Here is a 19,290-nt window from a genome sequence, read left to right on the forward strand (position 1 = left end):
AGTTGCAACATGGAGTTGCCTCCATCAATCAAGGGGAAAAAGAAAAAGACATTAAAAAAAATGTAATTGTTATACTTGAACACACCCTGCAAGAACGACGAAGAAACCCTGAGCCGGAAATCTTCTGAAGCCACAGGCGGCCACAGGTACACACAAGGCTTGCGCTTGTTTTAGCTGCTCCGTGTTTTTGTGTTCCTCTCAGAAATGTTTTGGTTGATCTGTCCAGTCGTTTGCGTTTCCGTCATTTTACCGGTTTCCGTGTTCTGTGTTTCCGTTCCGTCGTACGGACGACGCGAAGAAGCACGTGTCACTTGTGATGTTTGATGCTCTCGAAAGCCTGACAGACGCCTCAAGACACAGCTATCGTTCGCGCCAACGGGCCAGTTATGACGCCTGCAAAGGGTGCCGACAAAGGAGGTACCAGCAGTTCGAGTTCGTCACCCGTGTCGAAGCGGCGGAAGGAATCCGTCGTGCTGAAAGTGAACAGCGAACTCGCCTCCGATAAAACTAAGGACGAGCTGAGAGCCGCCTTTGCGGAGAAGAAGCCTGGTCGTTTCGGTGAGCCGACCTTGCATCTTTCGGCGCAGTGTGCGAAAATGATTAGTATCGCTATTCGCGCGCAGGCACCGCTGTTGAGCTGATCACGGACCCTTTCAACGTTTGCTTGCTGCACAACTTGCTGGAGGACGAAGACGGCGTGGACAGCTTGGTGAACGAGCTGTTCGACATCGAGTTCCACGCTAAAAACAACGACCTGTACAAGTTCCATCAGGTAACTTCCCTAACCGCTTTGCGCCGCACAGGCGTTTGCCGATGTTACGTTTTGGTTTCGGTTTGCAGTCGGATGACCTGCAAAACTTTGACACGCCGTACATCCGCGCTTTCAGGTAAAACATGCTCTTTCCTACGATCGATTCTTGGCGTGATAGTGTCAGTGTCCCGCTGCTTCTAACGGTTCGCCGTTCGTGTTGGAAAAACTTAGGCAATGCCTGGAGGGAACGCTGGCGCCATGGCTCCGGGACGTCACAGGGATTCCGCTTGATGGCACGATCAGCCTAACCTGTTCAAAGTACTCGTACACGGGTTGGTGAAAGAATACTTGCTTCTCAATGGGCTACAAATGGAATGGCTAGATTTGTATGCGGCGTGACATTTTGCTGCTTTTCCTTTCATTGGTGCAGATGTGCTTCTTTGTCATGACGATGAGTTGGAAGGCAGACGGATAGCGTTCATCCTGTATCTGACGCCTGGTTGGACTGCTGAGGATGGGGGGCTGTTGGACTTGTTCGACACCGACAGCAATGGGCAGCCGAGGGACATTGTTCGCTCGATATTGCCCAGGTGTGTAGGCTGCGCGGGCATTCCATTTTGTGTGTGTAGCATACCTATATAGTCAGGGCTCCAAAACTTTTTATTCCCAGCTTTGTTAAATAAAAAGTCTTTCACGTTGTGAGAAAAAATAAAAAAATCGTAACGGACGTACCAATGCACCACTCTAAGCCGTCTTGTCAAATAGCCATTTCTTCTGTGTACCTAACATAGGCCAGAAAATGGAAGAAGTTAACTCATTATTTGCATTTATGGGGACATTTTCCCTATGGGTTCCTTCGATTATCTGTCCCTGATATTTCTGAACTGCTCATGGTGTAATACATACATATAATAATACATGCTAATTGGCTGAAGGTAGTGCCTTGGCTAGTCTCATAATTGAATCATTGTTGGTGACCTGGAAAGTTCCCAAGTACGTGTATTAAGACACTACATCAATTGGAGGTAGATGCAAACTTAACCACTTTATGCAAACGGTGACAGTGTCGCATTATATCTCCTGAGAATATACAGTGTCTTCATCCAAGGGGCAGTGATGTGTTCAACTCTGTGCAGTTAAGGGTCATTTGAGAACGCATGGCTCAGAGTCGAAATAACTAACATTACTCTACCCCCCTTTTATTCTACAGTGCCGTTCATTGAGCGTTCCACTGGAGTGGTGTATTCTATTCTAATCTCGTATGGGATGTTCTTCATTGGAGAAGCCAATGGCTGTGTTAATGGCCATTCGGTGCAACACTCACAAATATTGCAAAAGCTAGGTGACAAGTTTGCACATTTTGTTGCGCATGTTAGTAAGGGTACAGGATGTGTGCGAAGGGACGACGATTCTGGGTAGGAGTAGTGACAAGACTGCATGTATTATTTTAAAAGCATATCATACTAAGAAACTTGATAACAAGTCTGTTAGCGCCCAATTTCTTACCCTCTTTAATGCCGAGTTTCATCTGCTGGATGCAGTTGGTGGGTCTTAGATCGGAAAGAAAAAATGAAAGGTCACATGTTTGTTGCAATCATTCCCTGCATGGCTTTTTGCAACGTTGGTGCTGTGCGCGGAAACAACCTTGTTATCCACCCCCCCCCCCCTCTCTCTCTTTTTTCATGCCTCATTTTGTCATTAATAAAGCTAGTTGATAGTCAGCAGTGCCTGTATGTCTGCGTCTGCTCTCTTGTGAGTGTGTGCTTGCGCCGTACTCTCTCGCTTTATGATGAAACGTGTGTCATCTGGTGCTGCAGGTTCAACAGCTTTGCCTTCTTCGAGGTCAGCCCAGTCTCGTTTCACCAAGTGGCGGAAGTGCTGAGCGAAGACAAAGTGAGGCTCTCTGTTGGCGGATGGTTCCATGGACCTCCCATCAGTAGGCCAGAACCCTACATTGAGCCACTGCTCAAGCACTTGTCCTGGTGCCATATTGAGGTAATGCATTTCACTAAAACACTGAGCAGGTATCTTCATTTAAACTGTGTCGCACTCCTGCGGCACCCATGTCATCCCTGGGAGTATGAAAATGTATCCGTCGACTCTTTTCATTTTTCCTTAGCTCTGTGAATTCTGCTTTGTCTTTTTTTTTACTCTTGCTAACACTGCCTCCTCAAGCTTTATTGAGGAAGGAGATCGACTCGAAAATCCAAACATTTATTGGACTCACGTAAAAACCAAAATGCTGGAAACAAGTAAGCGCTGCGACATTTGATGTGTGTACAAAGTGTTCAGGTTTGCATGGCTCACAAAACATTCCTCTTGTAAACTTTTTGTGGTAGTTTTTCAGTAATGCTCAACTGCCATGTAGTTTCTTTCTAAGTGAAATTTCTTTCTCCAAGCAAAAAAACCGCATTGGAGATGAATAGAAAAGAAGGACACACTACAAAGCTGTGATGTGTCCTTTGGTCAGCAAAAAAAAAAAAAAAAAAAAAGAAACTCGCTTAGACTCTTTCAAGAAATGCAAGTTGCGCTTTGTACTCACTTGGACTGAGACTCGCGAAAATATTACTAACTCGGACTCACTCAGATTCGCAGCTCGATCCGAGTGTGGGTGAGTGGACTCACAAGTGAATTTGCCAATTTATGGGCGTGTCCACCTTTCTTCTTTTCCCACGTCATCGTTGCACTGTGTCAAAAACGTTCAAGTACGGTCACTAACTAGCTCAGCTTCGAAACCTTCTGCAGGTGTAGTGCCGGCCAGCGACAAGTTAATGTTTTGTCCACTTTTCTTTCCTCACATTTTAATTGCGATTACTGCATTGCCTGTGCTTTCCTTAACATCGTTGTCTGTTCTCTTTCGTATCACTGTAACACAGGTCAGCAGGATTAACCCGAGGTGCTGTACATTAGTGCGATACACCCTAAGTGGAAATACCAATCTGCTCAACCACATGCACTGCGCAGCCAAATACGTTGCTTTCACTTTGATTTGTGCTAAGCACAGCGTCTGCTCATTTTTTTCTCCTTACATATTGAAATGTTGCTCACACAGTTGACTTTGTCACATAGAACCTGAACGGACCTAAAAAAGTATGTTCCATTTAGCAGGAGTTCTATTTCCCCAGGGATGAGTAAGGATGCAGAATTTGAGTATGAAGCCATCCATAATAGAGGCAGTCGTTCAATTTCAGCAGCAGTTCTGTTTAATTAAGAGATTTCTGTTTACTGAGAGTGCACTGTATAGTTCACTTGCATTTCCTGTGAACCATCATCAGCACACCATTCGTTACCTGCGGACGTAGTGTGCCACAGGAATACGTACATGTTTTCGTTACAGCCTTGTGTCTCACTATAAATGGAACGAATAAGAAAATAAGGTCATTAGCCGCAGTGCTGGGAGACGGCATAGATGAAATCAGCGACGAAATGTACAACCTAGCTGAAAACTAAATAAATTAAGTTTTTCATTGCAGCGATTGCGCCTTATTTCGCGACAGGACATGTCTCGTCTATATTTAGTGACCTAATGCAAGAAAAAAAAAAAAGAAATAATTTTTGTATTTTGTTTATTCCTACTTTTTATATTTTTTTAATGAGTGTAATACTTCCTACATGTATGAAATATTTATTATTGTGCCACTTACAATTGTGTATTTGTGTCTGTTTACTGTTTTAGTTGTCCTCATCAATGCTGTCACTTTTTCTGTCTTGTTTTGTTGGAATGTGGGGCTGGGTCAAGCTGCTTTTTTGTCGCAGCTTTTCTCCCACATTTCATACCATACATTGTATCTTTGTTGCGACTTAAAAAAAAAAAAGCCAATCTCAATGTGTAATTGTGTGGTAAAAATAAACTTCAAACTTAATTCCAATTGATGTTTCATGCCAAGTGTGACAGATCTGATGGAGGATTTCACACGATGTTAAACCTCCAGGAGGAGCTGCTCCGAGAGTGGGTCAGCCCCACTTACCTGGCGGACAGCATTGCCGAGCAGGTTCGAGAGCAGTTCAAGAAGGAGTCGGAGATCCACCTCCAGGAATTCCTGCTGGCAAGTGCCCACTCAAGCTGCAGAGTCGCACACAAATTGCGCGCAGCTTTTTTGCTTAACTGACCCGCCTGCCGCACCCGCTGCGCACTTGTGCTGGTCCTCCATGTTGCACGTTTTTCAGCGATAGCGCATGCTACGTGCTCCTTTTTCTCTGCGTTTAAGCAACTAGCCAAAATATTTTCCGCAAAATCGCATCAAAATACATTTATTTAGTACATCTATCAATAAAATTCACAATAAAATCTATCAAGTTCTTTCAGTTTACAGCCATTTCAAAGTGTTGAAAATTTTAAAGCACTGCGCCATGTGGAGGGCAGAACTGCACTTTTTGCATTTTTCCGTGAGTTTTTCGGTGAGTCGGTAATTCGTCGTCAAGAAAGTTTCAACAGCGAAAGCTCTTGTCCCTGTCGGCTCCCTTTTCATCCGTTGGTCTATTTTTTGCACTGTCTAAACTTTCTTGACTTTCGGCAATTCCCATAGTTTCTTTCCTGGTGCATTGCACACTTGATGCTGCTTTTAGGGCAATTCGCTGGCTGTGGACAGATTTCCACTACAGGTACGATTCACCTGGTTTTGTAGAGAAGGAGTTAAAGGGACACTAAAGTCAAGTACTAACAATTTATGTCAGGGTGAAAGCTCAATGTATGTCAACATCTAAAACGACAATACTATTAACAACAGTGCCCTACTTACCAAGAAATTAAGGTGAATGCACAAGAACACATGCGCCGCAGTAGGACATTCTCAAAATGATCCCGATGACATCAGATGGACCGCCTACAATTAATCACTAGTAATCGATCTAGCTGAACTAAATGAAGAACCTTCCGTGCATCAAGAGAGGCAATAAAATATGCTGCTTGTTCGTTTCTGTTTGATTGATGAAAAAAAGAACCAACCGCCGGACGTTACTATGGGGAATGGTGCGAGTGGTTCAAAAAGTTAAAATTTCGTATAGTTATACTGGGCAGGTGGTGCCATCTAGTGGGGTGCAGTTGAACCAAAAACGTTTGCAATGTCGGAGCCAATAACGGGAAATTGATCAATGGACATTGTTGCTGCTGTGGCTCCCGCTGCATTCGGTCTGCTGCTACCAGAGCAGTAAAGCAGGGCAACGTTGTGCACAGCAACAGTGACGTGAGTCAGTCCACTTCTTTGGCAGGTAATTTGAAGTGTGCTAACTCGATGCGAGCCACTAAAACGTGATTTTATTTCAAAATAGGCCCTTTCTTGGCACAAGAATAGCACTACGAGGTTTCTGGACCGCTATTTCAACAATCAGCTTCGACGCAGTAGCTGCCTTTTTGTCCCTTTGATAATAATAACAACAAATGTTGGGGTTTTACATCTTAAAACCACAATACAATGATGAAGCATTGCAGTTGTATTCGAAGCTTCGTTTAGATCACTGTTGGAGACTTTCACAGAGTTGTCACGTAATACAGTATTCGTGTAGTTTTCCCTTGTTTTTCTTTTTCTTCCGAAATATTTAAGAAGTTCGATTGCCCCCGCTGATGAGTTGCAACCCCTTCAGGAGGACAAGTACAAGGCTCTGGAAGAGGCCCTTTCCGATCCCAACGTCTTCTGGAAGCAGCAAGGTCCACGGAACCGCCGGTAAGCGTGCGTCATGTTGACATCGGACGTGTACTCGGTGCCCTGCGACGTTTCGGGCACTCCGAATGGCAGGATTTCCTAACGCCAGTGAGCGCTGACAACCGAAAAGAGGTAACCTTCGAGGGTCTATCGGGAAATGTACTTGCAGTTTTGAAGCATAAAATGATATTCAACAGAAAGGAAGCATCATGAAGTAAAAATTCAGTGTGTGCTGTATGCTTAGCAACAAGGGGCTAATTTATATATTTTTTCAAAACAAGCCAGTGATGTAAGTGCTTCTCCAATTGTTCTAAGCTGCTCCGCAAGGGGATTGGTGCTCCATATTGCTCCAAACTGTAACTTTTATTACTAATTGCTCTAGACCGGTTCCAAAATGACACTGAGAAAATGAGGATGACGAACTTTTATTGTTTGACGGACATGGAAGTGCTAAAGAAACTGAAAAGAATCTGTGTACTATCGTCCCAATGCAGCATTATCGGCTCTGATCTCATATGCGCGACAATTTGCATATTAAGCATATACTGGCTCACTTGGCTGTTTTTTTTTTTCAATTAGGCATGCAGGCTAATGTGGTGAAATGTGAAAATGAGTAGGACTGCTTTTACCTCGTACCAATTATCTACTGCTTGTTCGGCAACAGTTATATGGCACTGTGGTTACTTCTAAAATGTGGTGCTCAGCCTTTTCAGTTTGATTTGATTTTTGCCACAGATACTAGTATTTTAATTTGTAGCTCATTTAACAGCACATTTTTGACAGCCTGTCATTGTTTGCTACTTGGTATTTACATTGATTGTTGCCTGGTGAATGTATTTTATAAGAAATATAAATATTTACGAGATGCTTTCACAATACTCTGAGCCCCCAATAAATGTACGGCAAATTTAATGCCTGCTTCTAAAACATCAGTAGCTGCTGTAAACTAGCATTTTTTTTGTTAAGCAGTCCTTTTGCTCCTCCTCCAAAAAGTAAAAAGGCACTTTCATCACTGACAAGTTAAGCTGTTACTAGGTCAACTGTTGCTCAACATGGAAACTTGTTGATCAAAAAGAAAGGTGGGCATGGGATGTGACGTGCTATGGCATTTATGGCAGTGAAGCATAGCTCCTGCTAACGTATGCAATGCTTACTGAGATTGCTAAGTGCACTACAGCACAATGTAACATTTCAAGAAAATCTTGCACATTTGTAAAATTGGCCATATGATAAAGCAGCTCGCATAAATCTAGACACCATATTCATAAACTGCATAAAGTGAGGCGCATTTATTGAAGAACTGAAATTACTTTTGCATTATTAGTCTGTACATTTACTCGAGAAAAGTTGTATCTTCTTGGTTATCTCACGACAGAGTACTTGAGTATCCACTTCTTTCATGCCCCTTTTCAAGTAGACTAAAAACTGTTGGCATCTCCTTGGCAGTTTTCAAATGGAACAAATATTCAGAAACTTCTTGCTGTACATTCTAGAATTGAGAAGAGTTGAAATTCGAGCTTGCTTACATGTGTTGCCTCGTGCCATTGTTTGACGCTCCTCTTATAGGTCTCTAATGTAATAGAAGGCAAATAGCAGGGACCATTTTCTAGATGCACACATTACGTACACAAGGTACCATTGGACCATGTCAGTATATAAAAAACACTGCCATGGCTTATTTTTTTCTCAACTTCATGGTAAATACAGTGGAGCTATGATTATACAACTTTGAGGAGACCACACATTACTGTCATATAATTCAGGCATCATATAATAAAAAAGAACTAATAATCTCTAGAGTAATGCTCAGTATTTCCCAGAAAATGAGTACTAGTCGCCTGAAGAAGCCCTCAGCACCATCCTACTCTTCTCCTAGGAAGGTAGAATAAAATATATTTGAAAATGACAGTTAAAATTTAATTGAATTGACATTCAATTGAATAAGAGAATTAAATACAAAAGAATCACTATTCTCAATTAACTTTTTAAAAAATCGAGCTCTATGCACATCTTTTCGATAAATCGAGTCCAAAGGTGGCTCAAGCGTAAAAATGAAACTGCGTTGGAAAGAGTCTCCCATCAGAATAATCAGATGAAGTGTCATCACCATTACATGATGGCGATGAAGCACATTTTGCGGGTCCGATTTGTCGTCTTGTCAAGTGCAGTTGGGGATGTTCCGCTGTGACTATGAACACTCTCGTCAAGGGAAAGTTATTTTGGATGCAGCTGAAGATAGTAGCTGCATTGCGTCCTTTATGTGTGCGCGAGGCCTGTGACAGTACATCAAACAAAAGGAAGTCTTCAGCTGCATGTCGACCGGGAACAGTTTCCACGGGCAGACAACGCGAAAGCTTCAGATCTAAAGGATGAGCTTTCTGACTACCTGAGGCTACTGCTTGTAGATAGAGCTTCTCTAAGTAATGGCCCTGGCTACACATGTGATCGTGGCGTATCTGGAACTGATCTTAAAGCCTGGAATACTGGTTCACCGAAGCACGTGAACTGCCCTGAAAATGAATTTTCTATTCCAAGAAGGCATATTGTACCCGTCTCACTCTAATTTTTGTTTTCTAATTGTAAAGCTAGGGGCACGTAAGGCTTTATTTTGCACCCATGATTATGTGGGAGTTGAGTGACAAAGGCTATTTTTTTTTTCTTGAACGGTTTCAGTCAGTCTTTTTACAATGTGGGGTCGGCGTAAAATTGTGTAGTGTAACCGAGGCTTTTAATACATTGTTTTTATAAGGGTTTTCGCCAGGACCGATTCACCAATTCATCATAAAATATGGGTTGTCGCAAATCTGTGGGTCGTATAGGTAATTGAGGTTCCTCTCTACATAGGGTCCTGAATTTAGGAGGGGGGAGGATTGGGTTTCTAGAGTCGCCTCAGCTTGACTGTGCACGTTCCGCTCCTTTCCTAACATCGTTACTTCTTGTGCCTTTCGCAAAAAAAAAAAAAGACAGATGAAATCAAAAGAGGCAGCTCGGGCTCATTCATTGCACGACTTATTAATAGCCAACGTGGATTTAAACTTGCTCATCATAATGCAGTTGCAATGCTAATACTTTGGATCTACGAGACTCTGTTACAATCTAAAAAAAAGCTCTGCCCACAGCCGTCATTGTCTCTCTTACAGAGCGTTTACATAACTGCTCCATATAGCAGCCATTACTCATTCTCGTGTTCTCAAGCACCTTTGTAGTGTTTTAAATAGTGGACTACCTTATGCAGAACACGTTTGTGTTGCTGATTTTAAGTCAGCAACTCCAATGCACTGGTAAATTTCATCTGGGATTCTGACATGACTGCTCAGCAAAATGTAATGTCTTCAGGAGTAACAAGGAATCTTTGACTACTAATGTGGGCAGTATTTACATTAATCTTGAAAATGTAGTTATGGAGTGAGTGTAAACCAGCCGGCATGACTGCCTTTCACAGGTGAAAGAAAGGCACACCGCGGTTCTGTAGGCAGAGCTCACGTTTCTTATTTGGTAGTAGCCGAGTATATCAAGGGCTTTCAAACTGATCTCCATACTGCTCTACGAACAGTTCTCGGGGCTCTCACCTCTCCCGACTTTGCAATTGCCTCCGTGATCGGACACCCTTTTAACCAGGCTACGATACCATGGGATGACGTCAGCATGTGACGTGAAGCCCAACTGAGATACTTAAGCCTCCTTACGCTGCTGGGAAAGCGACAAAAATCTTCCTCGATGGTGTAGCGGTTACGGCGCTTGGCTGCTGACCCGAAGGTCACGAGTTTGATCCGGGCAAAATGTTATAGACTGACATTGTGCATCAAAAAACCTTAGGGTTGGTATTTTGCAAACATTCCCTCATAGAACAAGGGAGGGGGAGCCGCGCAGGATTGGGCGAGGCTAATCTGATGGTCGAGACGTGAGAATAGCCACGGAATGTGGCCGCCCCGTTCTGTCAGTAGAATGGATACTAAACGGTCTTCAAACAACGTGGATCGGATTGAAACAAAAGCGCTTGAGCCCAGAGAATCGAATTAGCCCGTTTTGCGCCCAACTTGCCTACATCTCACATCGAAAATCACCACCAAACAAAATTGCGACTCCACCTAGCGTCCACTCAACACACTAACACAAATAAATCGTAAAAGTCATCACGCTCTGTAATCTCAAGCTTGAAAAACAATACATGTCAATAATGATGTTGAGCTGTATTAATTCTATATTTTGTCGTGTGTTGAAATCATTTTTGAATTCTCTCATCTCGCCTGTTGGCTGTTTGTTCTTTCTCTTCTCGGTCTTTTGTTCAATCTCTCCCCTGTTCCATGACAAAACGATTACAAAGTACCGTCCCATGTGATCAATTTTTTAGAACCCCCCACTACGGTGTCTTTCATAATCGCATCGTGGTTTCGAAATGTAAAACCTCATTATTATGCAAAGTGACAGAAGTTGCTAGACCAAATTGCAACACCTCCTCTTCCCCTAGGCCCATAAGGAAGGGCCCCATAACACGCTTGTCTCATGTTTGTGCTCAGGTTTATCTGTTAGGGTAAGATTCTGTACCATATTGATGGCCCCTGGTGTGGTTTTGCAGGTGGACATTGGAGTGCCCGACGCCAGTGGCACCCATTGTGGAAGAGTGCCTTCAGGTGTTCCGTTCGGAGGCCATGTTCCTGATTCTGTCGAACTTGACAGGCTTGAGCCTGCACCACCTGTTGTCCATCACCGAGAGCGAGTCGAGCTCGGAGGACGAAGGGGCCTCCCGCAACTCCGACAGGCCTGACCACGTGCCTGCGAGCTGCACGCAGGTCGTCCGAAAGTGGAGCCACGGGACGTACACGCTCGCCCACGACCACGATCGAAGCGCCGACGAGTGTGGACTCGACGTCGTCCTCTACCTCAACTGCCGAGGTGATTCACTAGTGCAACAGTGTTCAAGGAGCTCATTTCGCGAAATTCCGGTGTCGGCTTCGCCGGTTGTGAGGGCACAATCAACTTTGTTCGTGAACAGAAATTCATGACAGATGCAAATAAAGAAATGGTAATAATCTTCAGTTCAACAGAGAATCGATTCCAGGGCTTCTATGTGGCAAGCAGGCATTCTTCCACAGAGCCATGCCAATGCTCAATATTGTTTCAAGAAAAAAAAAAAAGAACGCCATATAAGTATCTTGTAGCATGAAGGGTGTCCTTAATGCATGTAATGTTGCTTGGCAGAAGCATAGAATCCCACAGGGCATCAAAACATGCAAATTGCACGAGTGGTTGGTTTAAAGGCCTTCTAATTGATAAACACACAGGCATATGTATGCATCTGGTAAAAATCAGTGCAAATAGGATGGAGCACGAGAATAGAAGGACACAGTACGAGCACTGTAATCATTCACAGTACGAGGCATGCATAATCACTAGATGCCAGATTTTTAGGCACTAAAAAAGTGTGCTTTAGGTGCCAAAGACAGGCAGGTAAGACACCATTTTAGGCCCTCGAAATCATAATTATATGCACAATAAATTTCTACAAAAATTGAAGTATCCCAAAACGACGTCAACGACTTGTGTCTACGTCAAGAAGCAAAAAAAAGTTTAAGATAGCAGAAAAGTACCAATGATTGAACATCGGCATGCATTGCCCAGGCGATTCGCAGTATGTGGTTTTTCGTTTTATTGTCTAGCATTGTGCGTCAAGTGTCCACCATTCAATTAACACTCTCATGGGTCTCTTTTGTTTCATTGTGGCTGGGAAGGACAGCGTAGAAGCAAATAAATAGACCACTAATACCCCAGAAGAGAGGCATGCTAGGTCTAATTGCGTAGGGCCAATTTCTCCCCTATCGGTGAACTCCTTAAAGGGCCTCTCACCGGGTGTGGCCATTTTGAGCTGACAAGCGTAATAGTGCACTGGGAACTCCGGATCATTCCTGTCAAGATTTGCATAATTGCATGTCGCGGAAAAACACTCAATTTCTTATGAATAATGCTCAATTTATAATGAATGCCACTTGCCCTTCTCGCGAGCGTGCGCCCCAAGATCTAGGGAGTGACATACTGCGAAGAATGGTCCTGTTTTTACGTCGCTCCTTTACGTTGAAATTGGTGGGCCGACGTCGCATACCGTACGCTCTTCATCAGAACTTCATTAAATGCTAGATTTATCTATGAAAACAGACAAAACGGTCCGTCTCCTAGTCATATTCTGCATTTTAAACGGTACCTCATTAAGAGTGTTGCACATACGTGACATTACACTACTTGGCATGTGCAATTTATGTGTTCTGTTGTGTAGCATGAATGAGGAGTACTTTGGTTTGGGCTAGGTGCTTCATATTATTTTTAAAGGGAAATGCAAAGACAAAGGGAAAAGAAAGACAGCGCTCTTTGTCTGTGTGTCTTAGTTTATTTTTTGTGTGTGTGTCTTTGCACTGCCCTTTCAACCAGTATAATGAGTGAAAGCTGAGAAAAATAATAAAACACGCAAAGAGAATCTCAGCTTATTATTTTCATTTTTGTTTTGAATAGCTTCAAGATGCTATTCACTAATTGGCCCTCGTTTCGCGTCCGCCTCAGTAGACCAGTCCCTTTAGGGTGCTCCGCTGCTGACTCAAATGCCGCAGGTTCGATTGTGGTCGCGGCGGTCAAATCTAAATTGAGGCAAAAAAGTAGATGCCCATGTACTGTGCGATTTCTGTGCACGTTAAAGAATACCAAATGGTCCAAGTTTGCAAAGACCTCAACTGCGGCATCTCTCATGTTCATATTGTGTGTTTTTTTTACGTAAAACCACATATATTACCACTGCTACTACTACTACTACTCCATTTTGCTAGCGTTCGTTATTCCTGCATCGTGCCTTCGCGAACCCTGACAACGCTTGCTTGTGTTTGGTGCGTCGTCTATGACCGCAGTTTCAGCGGAGCGACGTTGTGTATCGCAGTCAGAATACATGATCCTTGCCAGCCTCTCCTAAAGTACAAGCACTGACTGATTCATCCCACAGAAAATGGTAATACACAACAGAGAACGCCGAAACGACACAACATCGATCGCGTACGTGCACGACTAGGCTGGGGCACGTCATGCGCGCGTGATCTTGTTTACGCATGTTGTGCTGGGTGCATATGCATCATGTGATTCTCCAGCCCCGATACCGAAAAGAACAGGGAAAGAATGAGGCTCGCAATGGCTACACGGGACGAGAGGCAAGGAATTCAAGCTTGTTTCTTTGCATCATGCTTTGGTGACTCGTAGCAAACCAATTTGAAAAATCACTGCTGTAGAACGCTTTTCATTAGGCACGCAAGAACTTCTACATGGGACGAGAGGCAAGGGATTCAAGCTTGTTTCTTTGCATCATGCTTTGGTGACTCGTAGCAAACCAATTTGAAAAATCACTGCGGTAGAACGCTTTTCATTAGGCACGCAAGAACTTCTAGTGTCTAACTACAACCTATAATGTCACCTAGAGAGGGACGCTTAAAAATTAAATTACAAACAAAACAGAAGCCGCATGCACATCACATTTTTTACCCCAAAGTGCTGCAGCATATGGGTTAAAATGTCAAAGAAGACACGCCTTCATTGACACAACACACTTTGTTCTTTTTATAAGCCATTTCATTCTGTCATGAAACTAACAAAAAACGAATTATTAGCAAAAGTATATCTGATACGACATTCTAAAATCTTAATTATCATTGCGCAAAGAGGACTGTTTAGGTACATTCATTTTCGAATGCGAATTTTACCATGAAATACTTGGCATAGGAGCATTACCGCAGTTTAATTTGGCACGATGATAGTAGTTTTCATCCTATAATTCATTTTTCATATTGTTACAGTTGTCATTTTTGAGTAATGGCTTAGGTCAAACCTTGATACCCTGTTCTGTATTTTTTCATGTTGTCACTTAAAAACATATGACAAGAGATCTCGTACGGAACAAGCGCATTCAAGCATACGGTGAATGTATGCTAAATACATCGTTGATTGTAAACATGCCAGTGCCTGTCTCAGGCTTCGCTGTAGAAAGTATGATGATTTGGTGACCTTCGCCACCACTGAATCAACAAGAGCATTCCACGAGCACGAGTGGCCCTCCTGGTTTTTCATTCGTTCTCCAGCTACTTGCGGCTGCTTAAAGAAACCTGCTCTTTCTTTCCTACCGAAAGACCCAAGTTTTCAGGGCAGTTCTTGAGTTCCTTCAGGGCACTGGATAGCTGTCTGTAGAAGGTGGTTGCCGCGTCCTCGGCAATAGATTTCACTTTTATATTTTTACCCCATCTTTCATTCTCTTTTCTTCTTCCCCTGCAGATGCTGAGACATTCTTCCACTAAGGGCTGCAGAAATAGCGCCTTTTGCACTTCTCATGCTCCTCCTCCAATCCCTCGCAGCATGTCAACTTTGTCTTCGTTGAACCTTATAGTGTTTGGAAATATCAATGTTGCTTTTTTTTAAATGAATAACAGTTTCACACCATGCTCTAAAACAAAATTCTTGCTTGAATAACACTCATATATGCACTCATTTGGGAAATAGGCACTTATAGGCATTTAGGCACGAACACCCAAAATAGGTATTTATAGGCACTATAAAAACACCATAAAAGTCCTTCTTAACCTCTAATTCATGCTCGTATAGTAAAATGGCACGATAGGAACGGGAGGAACAATATAGGCATTTGCCTATAATCCGGTCTCTAGTAATCACCGTTATCACCAACAGCATCAGCTGCAAAGGTACATGTGTTGCCTTTCGGATGCATAATGGGTGTTTTGCCAATTCGCAGAAAGAAGGTTTATGTCATTCTGGACATTTTGCAACTGCTTTTACAGTAGGCACTCCAGCATAGTCTGAAACGGTCAATTTACACGCACACAAACGGTTCTTTGCGGCACCGTTCACGTGGCCACGAAGAAGCAAAGCTAGGCCGAGAAGTCTTTAGATGTTTTCTAGACATTTTTGTATGGAGAAGCCGATGCAAGTGGGGCCCGATTATGCGATTGTGTTCTGCTTCTGAAGAAGAAGCTCGAGAGTATTCCAAGTTTTCCTAAGGGCACAAAATATATCATAAAAGAAGGAGCATACGTTGCAAAAAAGTAGGGATAAGCAAATATTCTAATGCTCCGAATATTTGAATGAATATCACAGGAATCGATCTCACTTTGACACAAATTTAAAGTATATTTGAAATGAACGAATGTACGTTTATTTACTACATGTAACCTGCTAGAAAGGCTGTTTCACTGCACCGTGAGGCTGTGTCATGAAACCACCTATCCGAAAAAAATCTGCACTGCCATGAAGCCATGCTTCAAGGTTAAGTGTGCGTGCTACCTAAACCTCGATTACTATTTTTTGTTTTTTTTTTTAAGTTTACAAGCTTGTATGGGCTTATATGTGCAAAGCATAGGAAATCATGAAGTGTAAAGTATGTTACTTCCGATAACTTGCACCCTACTGCTATTAAAATTCTGCTGTAATTCGAAGTTGATTTCACTTTTCTTCGAACAATGAAAGTGACAATCGCACAAGCTGCGTTCAAGTTCTCAAAAATATTATGCTAAAAGTTAGGTCATGAGCAAATTAAGATTTTTCTTCACATTCAAAAACATGGGATTTAAGCTATTGAAACTATCTGATTAAAAACTATTTGGCAAACTCACTATCCCCTTCGAACCTCAAATTTGCCATTGGCTTATTCCTACAAATAGAAGCAAAAGGCAGAAAATTGGGAATTAGAAAAAAAAAGACCCAAAGAAAAGTGGTGTAATACAAACTCACTAGTTGCATAATACTAACAAGTAATAATGCAGCATCTTTCTTAGAGCATGTTTAAAAGCAGTAGGATTAGCTGTGTCCATCATGGAGGCATGTTAATGACTCCAGTCCTTTCTGCACGCAGTGCTGAGAACAAGTGACCATGAGCCTGCAGTAGTTGAAAAGCGTGGAATGTTAACCTTATGCCGATGATAAAACCATTGTGGGTGAAATGGCCCTGGAGGTACAGACGAAGAACAATTCTACAGCACCTCGCATTGTGAGGTGCTATAGAATCCACTGTGCGGGGCGACTTAAAGAGTCCTCCAACTTAGCTAGCCAACAGAGGGCGTTGTGGTCGCTCACAACTTTGAAAGGCCTGCCGTAAAGGTAGGGGCCAAACTTGGAGGTAGCCCAGATGATGGCAAGGCACCCCTTTTCTGATATGGAATAGTTGGCTTCCTGGAATTGCGAGGAATGGAAAGGTTGTGCAACCAGGGACGCAATTTTGGATGTTATCACGCTTGGGGTCTCGTCAGATTTTCAATAAAAGAAATACAAGTGAATCAAGGGGCGATCACTGTTGGAGGTGAAAAGATAACCTGAAGGAGCGCAGCTGTTGTTTTTTTTTTTATGCTCTAAAAACACTTGCATGTTTTTTAAGAAGTATTTTTAGACTATGAAGAATGTGTACAGTTAAGTACAATTTCTTTTGGTCTGCCCTCATGACCAGAGCACTGCAATGCGATTGCTTCTGCACCTAAAGAAATGGCTGCACTTGAAAGTTGCTTTTAAGACATGTATTTATGTGTACTCGGCGACAACTCATCTTGACATTAGAGCGAAGGCTACAAAGGCACAACTTCCACGCGTTCGTGTTGCTCTGCAAGTGTACCGCGGCAGCTTGAGGCTGACTTTGGTTTCGCTCGCCTACATCATTAATGTGTTCAGAAAAACATATAGTACATGAAAATTATGAATGGGACAGACATTTGAATTTCTCGGCATACATTTTAGTGTCTGATTAGGAGAATATTTCTTTGGAGAACTAAACAGCACGCTTGCGGCAGAACACGGATGTCACGGATGCCACATTTCCCTGAAAAATGGGTAGGCTGAAAAGGTGGTGCTGTCTTAAAAATGCAAAGGAAATCATTGTTGCTTATTGAGCAATTATTGCACCTTATCTACCTGCAGTTGTTTCGGTCTCATAATGAATAAAGCGGTGTTCATTTCAGCAAGGCAAATAAAAAAAATTATCGGCAAACTTTAGCACCATTTTTCTGGGGCGGCAGCATGCATGCTCTTTGGTTGCGTAGTTTCCACAGTGCTGTCAAGAAAAGTTGTCGCCGAGAGTAGTCGGACACTAAGTAAGGTGGCAGGAAAGGCCTTACCCAGATGACCAGAATGTGGCAAATGGTTGCCTATGCAAATGAAGAAATGGTCTCGCTCGACCCTTCTGCGGTGTTCTCTGATGCCGAAATCTCCGACTGCAATGTCTAGCTTGTGACATCAGCCTAGTGTGCACGCCCATTGATGCTGCCTTGTGCGGAAGTTGAAATGCTTCTGCCTTATAAATTTTGATTGAAGTATTGACTTTCATGAGCTTCTGCAGTGGTACCTGCAAAGTGTGCTTGGAGGAATGCTAGCAATTGGAACTTTGTGGCTACAGTAAACTGTCAATGATAGCAGCGGCTTATTGTGTTGTCTGTTACCTCTGCTAATGTTTTATATCTTGGTGCTTTTTTCAGAATGGAAACCAGAATATGGTGGTTTTACAACGTACATAGTGAAAGGCGAAGAAGAAGAGGTGAGCTTGTACCGTACATTGTATTATAGTGGATGTCATTGTCGTTGCTTTCATGCTTGATTAAAACCTAACTTTGCCGAGTACTTTGCTTGTCTAATGAAATGCAACGCAAAAGGGTAATTCATGCCGGCAACCTGCAGAGATTCTGCAAATAAGCTAGCTGTTTAGCTATAAGGCGACTGAGTGCAGGCATTTGAGAGTGCTTTAAAAGGAACCATTTCGGGTCACTCACATGCTGCTCGATTTTTCAGTCGTACAGCATGCATACCTATCAGAAGCACAGGAACGAGGCATCTGCTTCGCGACGGCACAGGCATGCACACATGAGCAGCCCCGGTTGTCAAGCGTTTTGGTGTAGTAATGTGTGCAGATCGTACCAGCCAGTCGCTATTCACAGTCAGTCGTGCGGCTTATATTACCGACCGCTGTGAACCAACTCTAATGGTGATAGGTTTTGTTATTTGACCGAGAGAGCAGAAATCATGTCAGTGTCGCACGACTACGGATGATAAAAGCAAAGGCATGTGCATTAGTTCGCTTTGAACTTTCACATTTCATTCACCTTGAATAACATACACGTGAAAGCCCTCAACTAGTGTTCACTATGTTTTTGTTTCAGAGTTTTACTATGATGGTGAGGGGTACACAGCTGTTTTTGCTGTAAGAATATCATTTTAAAACATTAGCTCAACTTCCAATGTAGAGAGTTGGTAGCTACATAAATGTTGACTTGTTCTACTATTTCGTATAAAAGCTCTCCTGGAAAAAAGAAATGTGCTTATAATGTGTTGTGCTTGAACAGAGGCGATTTTAAGTTATTACTATTAGTGTTGCTACTGTCATAGACAGTGTGTCAGGATGCAATTTTTTTCCCCCATTACATTTTCAAGAAGTCTATAGAGCTCGAAGTGCTAAACATTAGAGAAGCTTAGTGCAAGCATTCAAAACATCATGAAATGCTTCCTCCTGCCTAGATTTCACAATTCATCCATTAGTCAGATTCCATTCAACCGACTTTTGCACCGCTTCTGCAGCTGCTGACACTGAACCCTTCGCCGAACTCGGTGGCGCTGGTCTACAGGGACCAGGGACTCCTGCAGTTTGTGAAGCACGTCAACCACGAGGTGACCAAGCTGTCCAAGGAAAACCAGTGCTTTCACGACATGAAGTTCGTCTATTACGAATGACGTTAATAAAGCGGTCGTTTCTTGTTACAGCCACGACTCGCTGGTGGCGAATGTGGATTCGACGATCATTACTGGAGAGTGCGCACTCAAAATGACAGGCACGGGGAAGAACGCAACGCAACACTCCCCTGCATATCAGTCTTGAGTGCGCGATCACCGGTAACG

At 43.0% G+C, this 19,290-nt stretch overlaps 1 protein-coding gene across 2 annotated transcripts; it reads left to right on the forward strand.

The window, feature by feature from the left end:
- Positions 1-7: 7 nt before the first annotated feature.
- sud1 (Prolyl 3-hydroxylase sud1) lies at positions 8-19,154 on the forward strand. 2 transcript variants are annotated; one of them, XM_075875650.1, is made up of 12 exons: positions 8-146; positions 337-558; positions 624-772; positions 841-887; positions 983-1,083; positions 1,182-1,341; positions 2,569-2,746; positions 4,684-4,797; positions 6,332-6,411; positions 10,967-11,283; positions 17,880-17,938; positions 18,973-19,154. In XM_075875650.1, the coding sequence occupies exons 2-12, from the start codon at positions 387-389 to the stop codon at positions 19,123-19,125; spliced, it is 1,530 nt and encodes a 509-aa protein (XP_075731765.1). In that variant the 5' UTR covers positions 8-146; positions 337-386; the 3' UTR covers positions 19,126-19,154. The 2 variants fall into 2 exon arrangements, with proteins under 2 accessions (XP_075731765.1, XP_037288631.2); XM_037432734.2 differs by lacking the exon at positions 8-146 and having other exon boundaries at positions 190-558.
- Positions 19,155-19,290: the final 136 nt, after the last annotated feature.

This window comes from Rhipicephalus microplus, chromosome 10 (assembly GCF_043290135.1).
Source record: "Rhipicephalus microplus isolate Deutch F79 chromosome 10, USDA_Rmic, whole genome shotgun sequence".
NCBI classification, from domain to species: domain Eukaryota; kingdom Metazoa; phylum Arthropoda; class Arachnida; order Ixodida; family Ixodidae; genus Rhipicephalus; species Rhipicephalus microplus.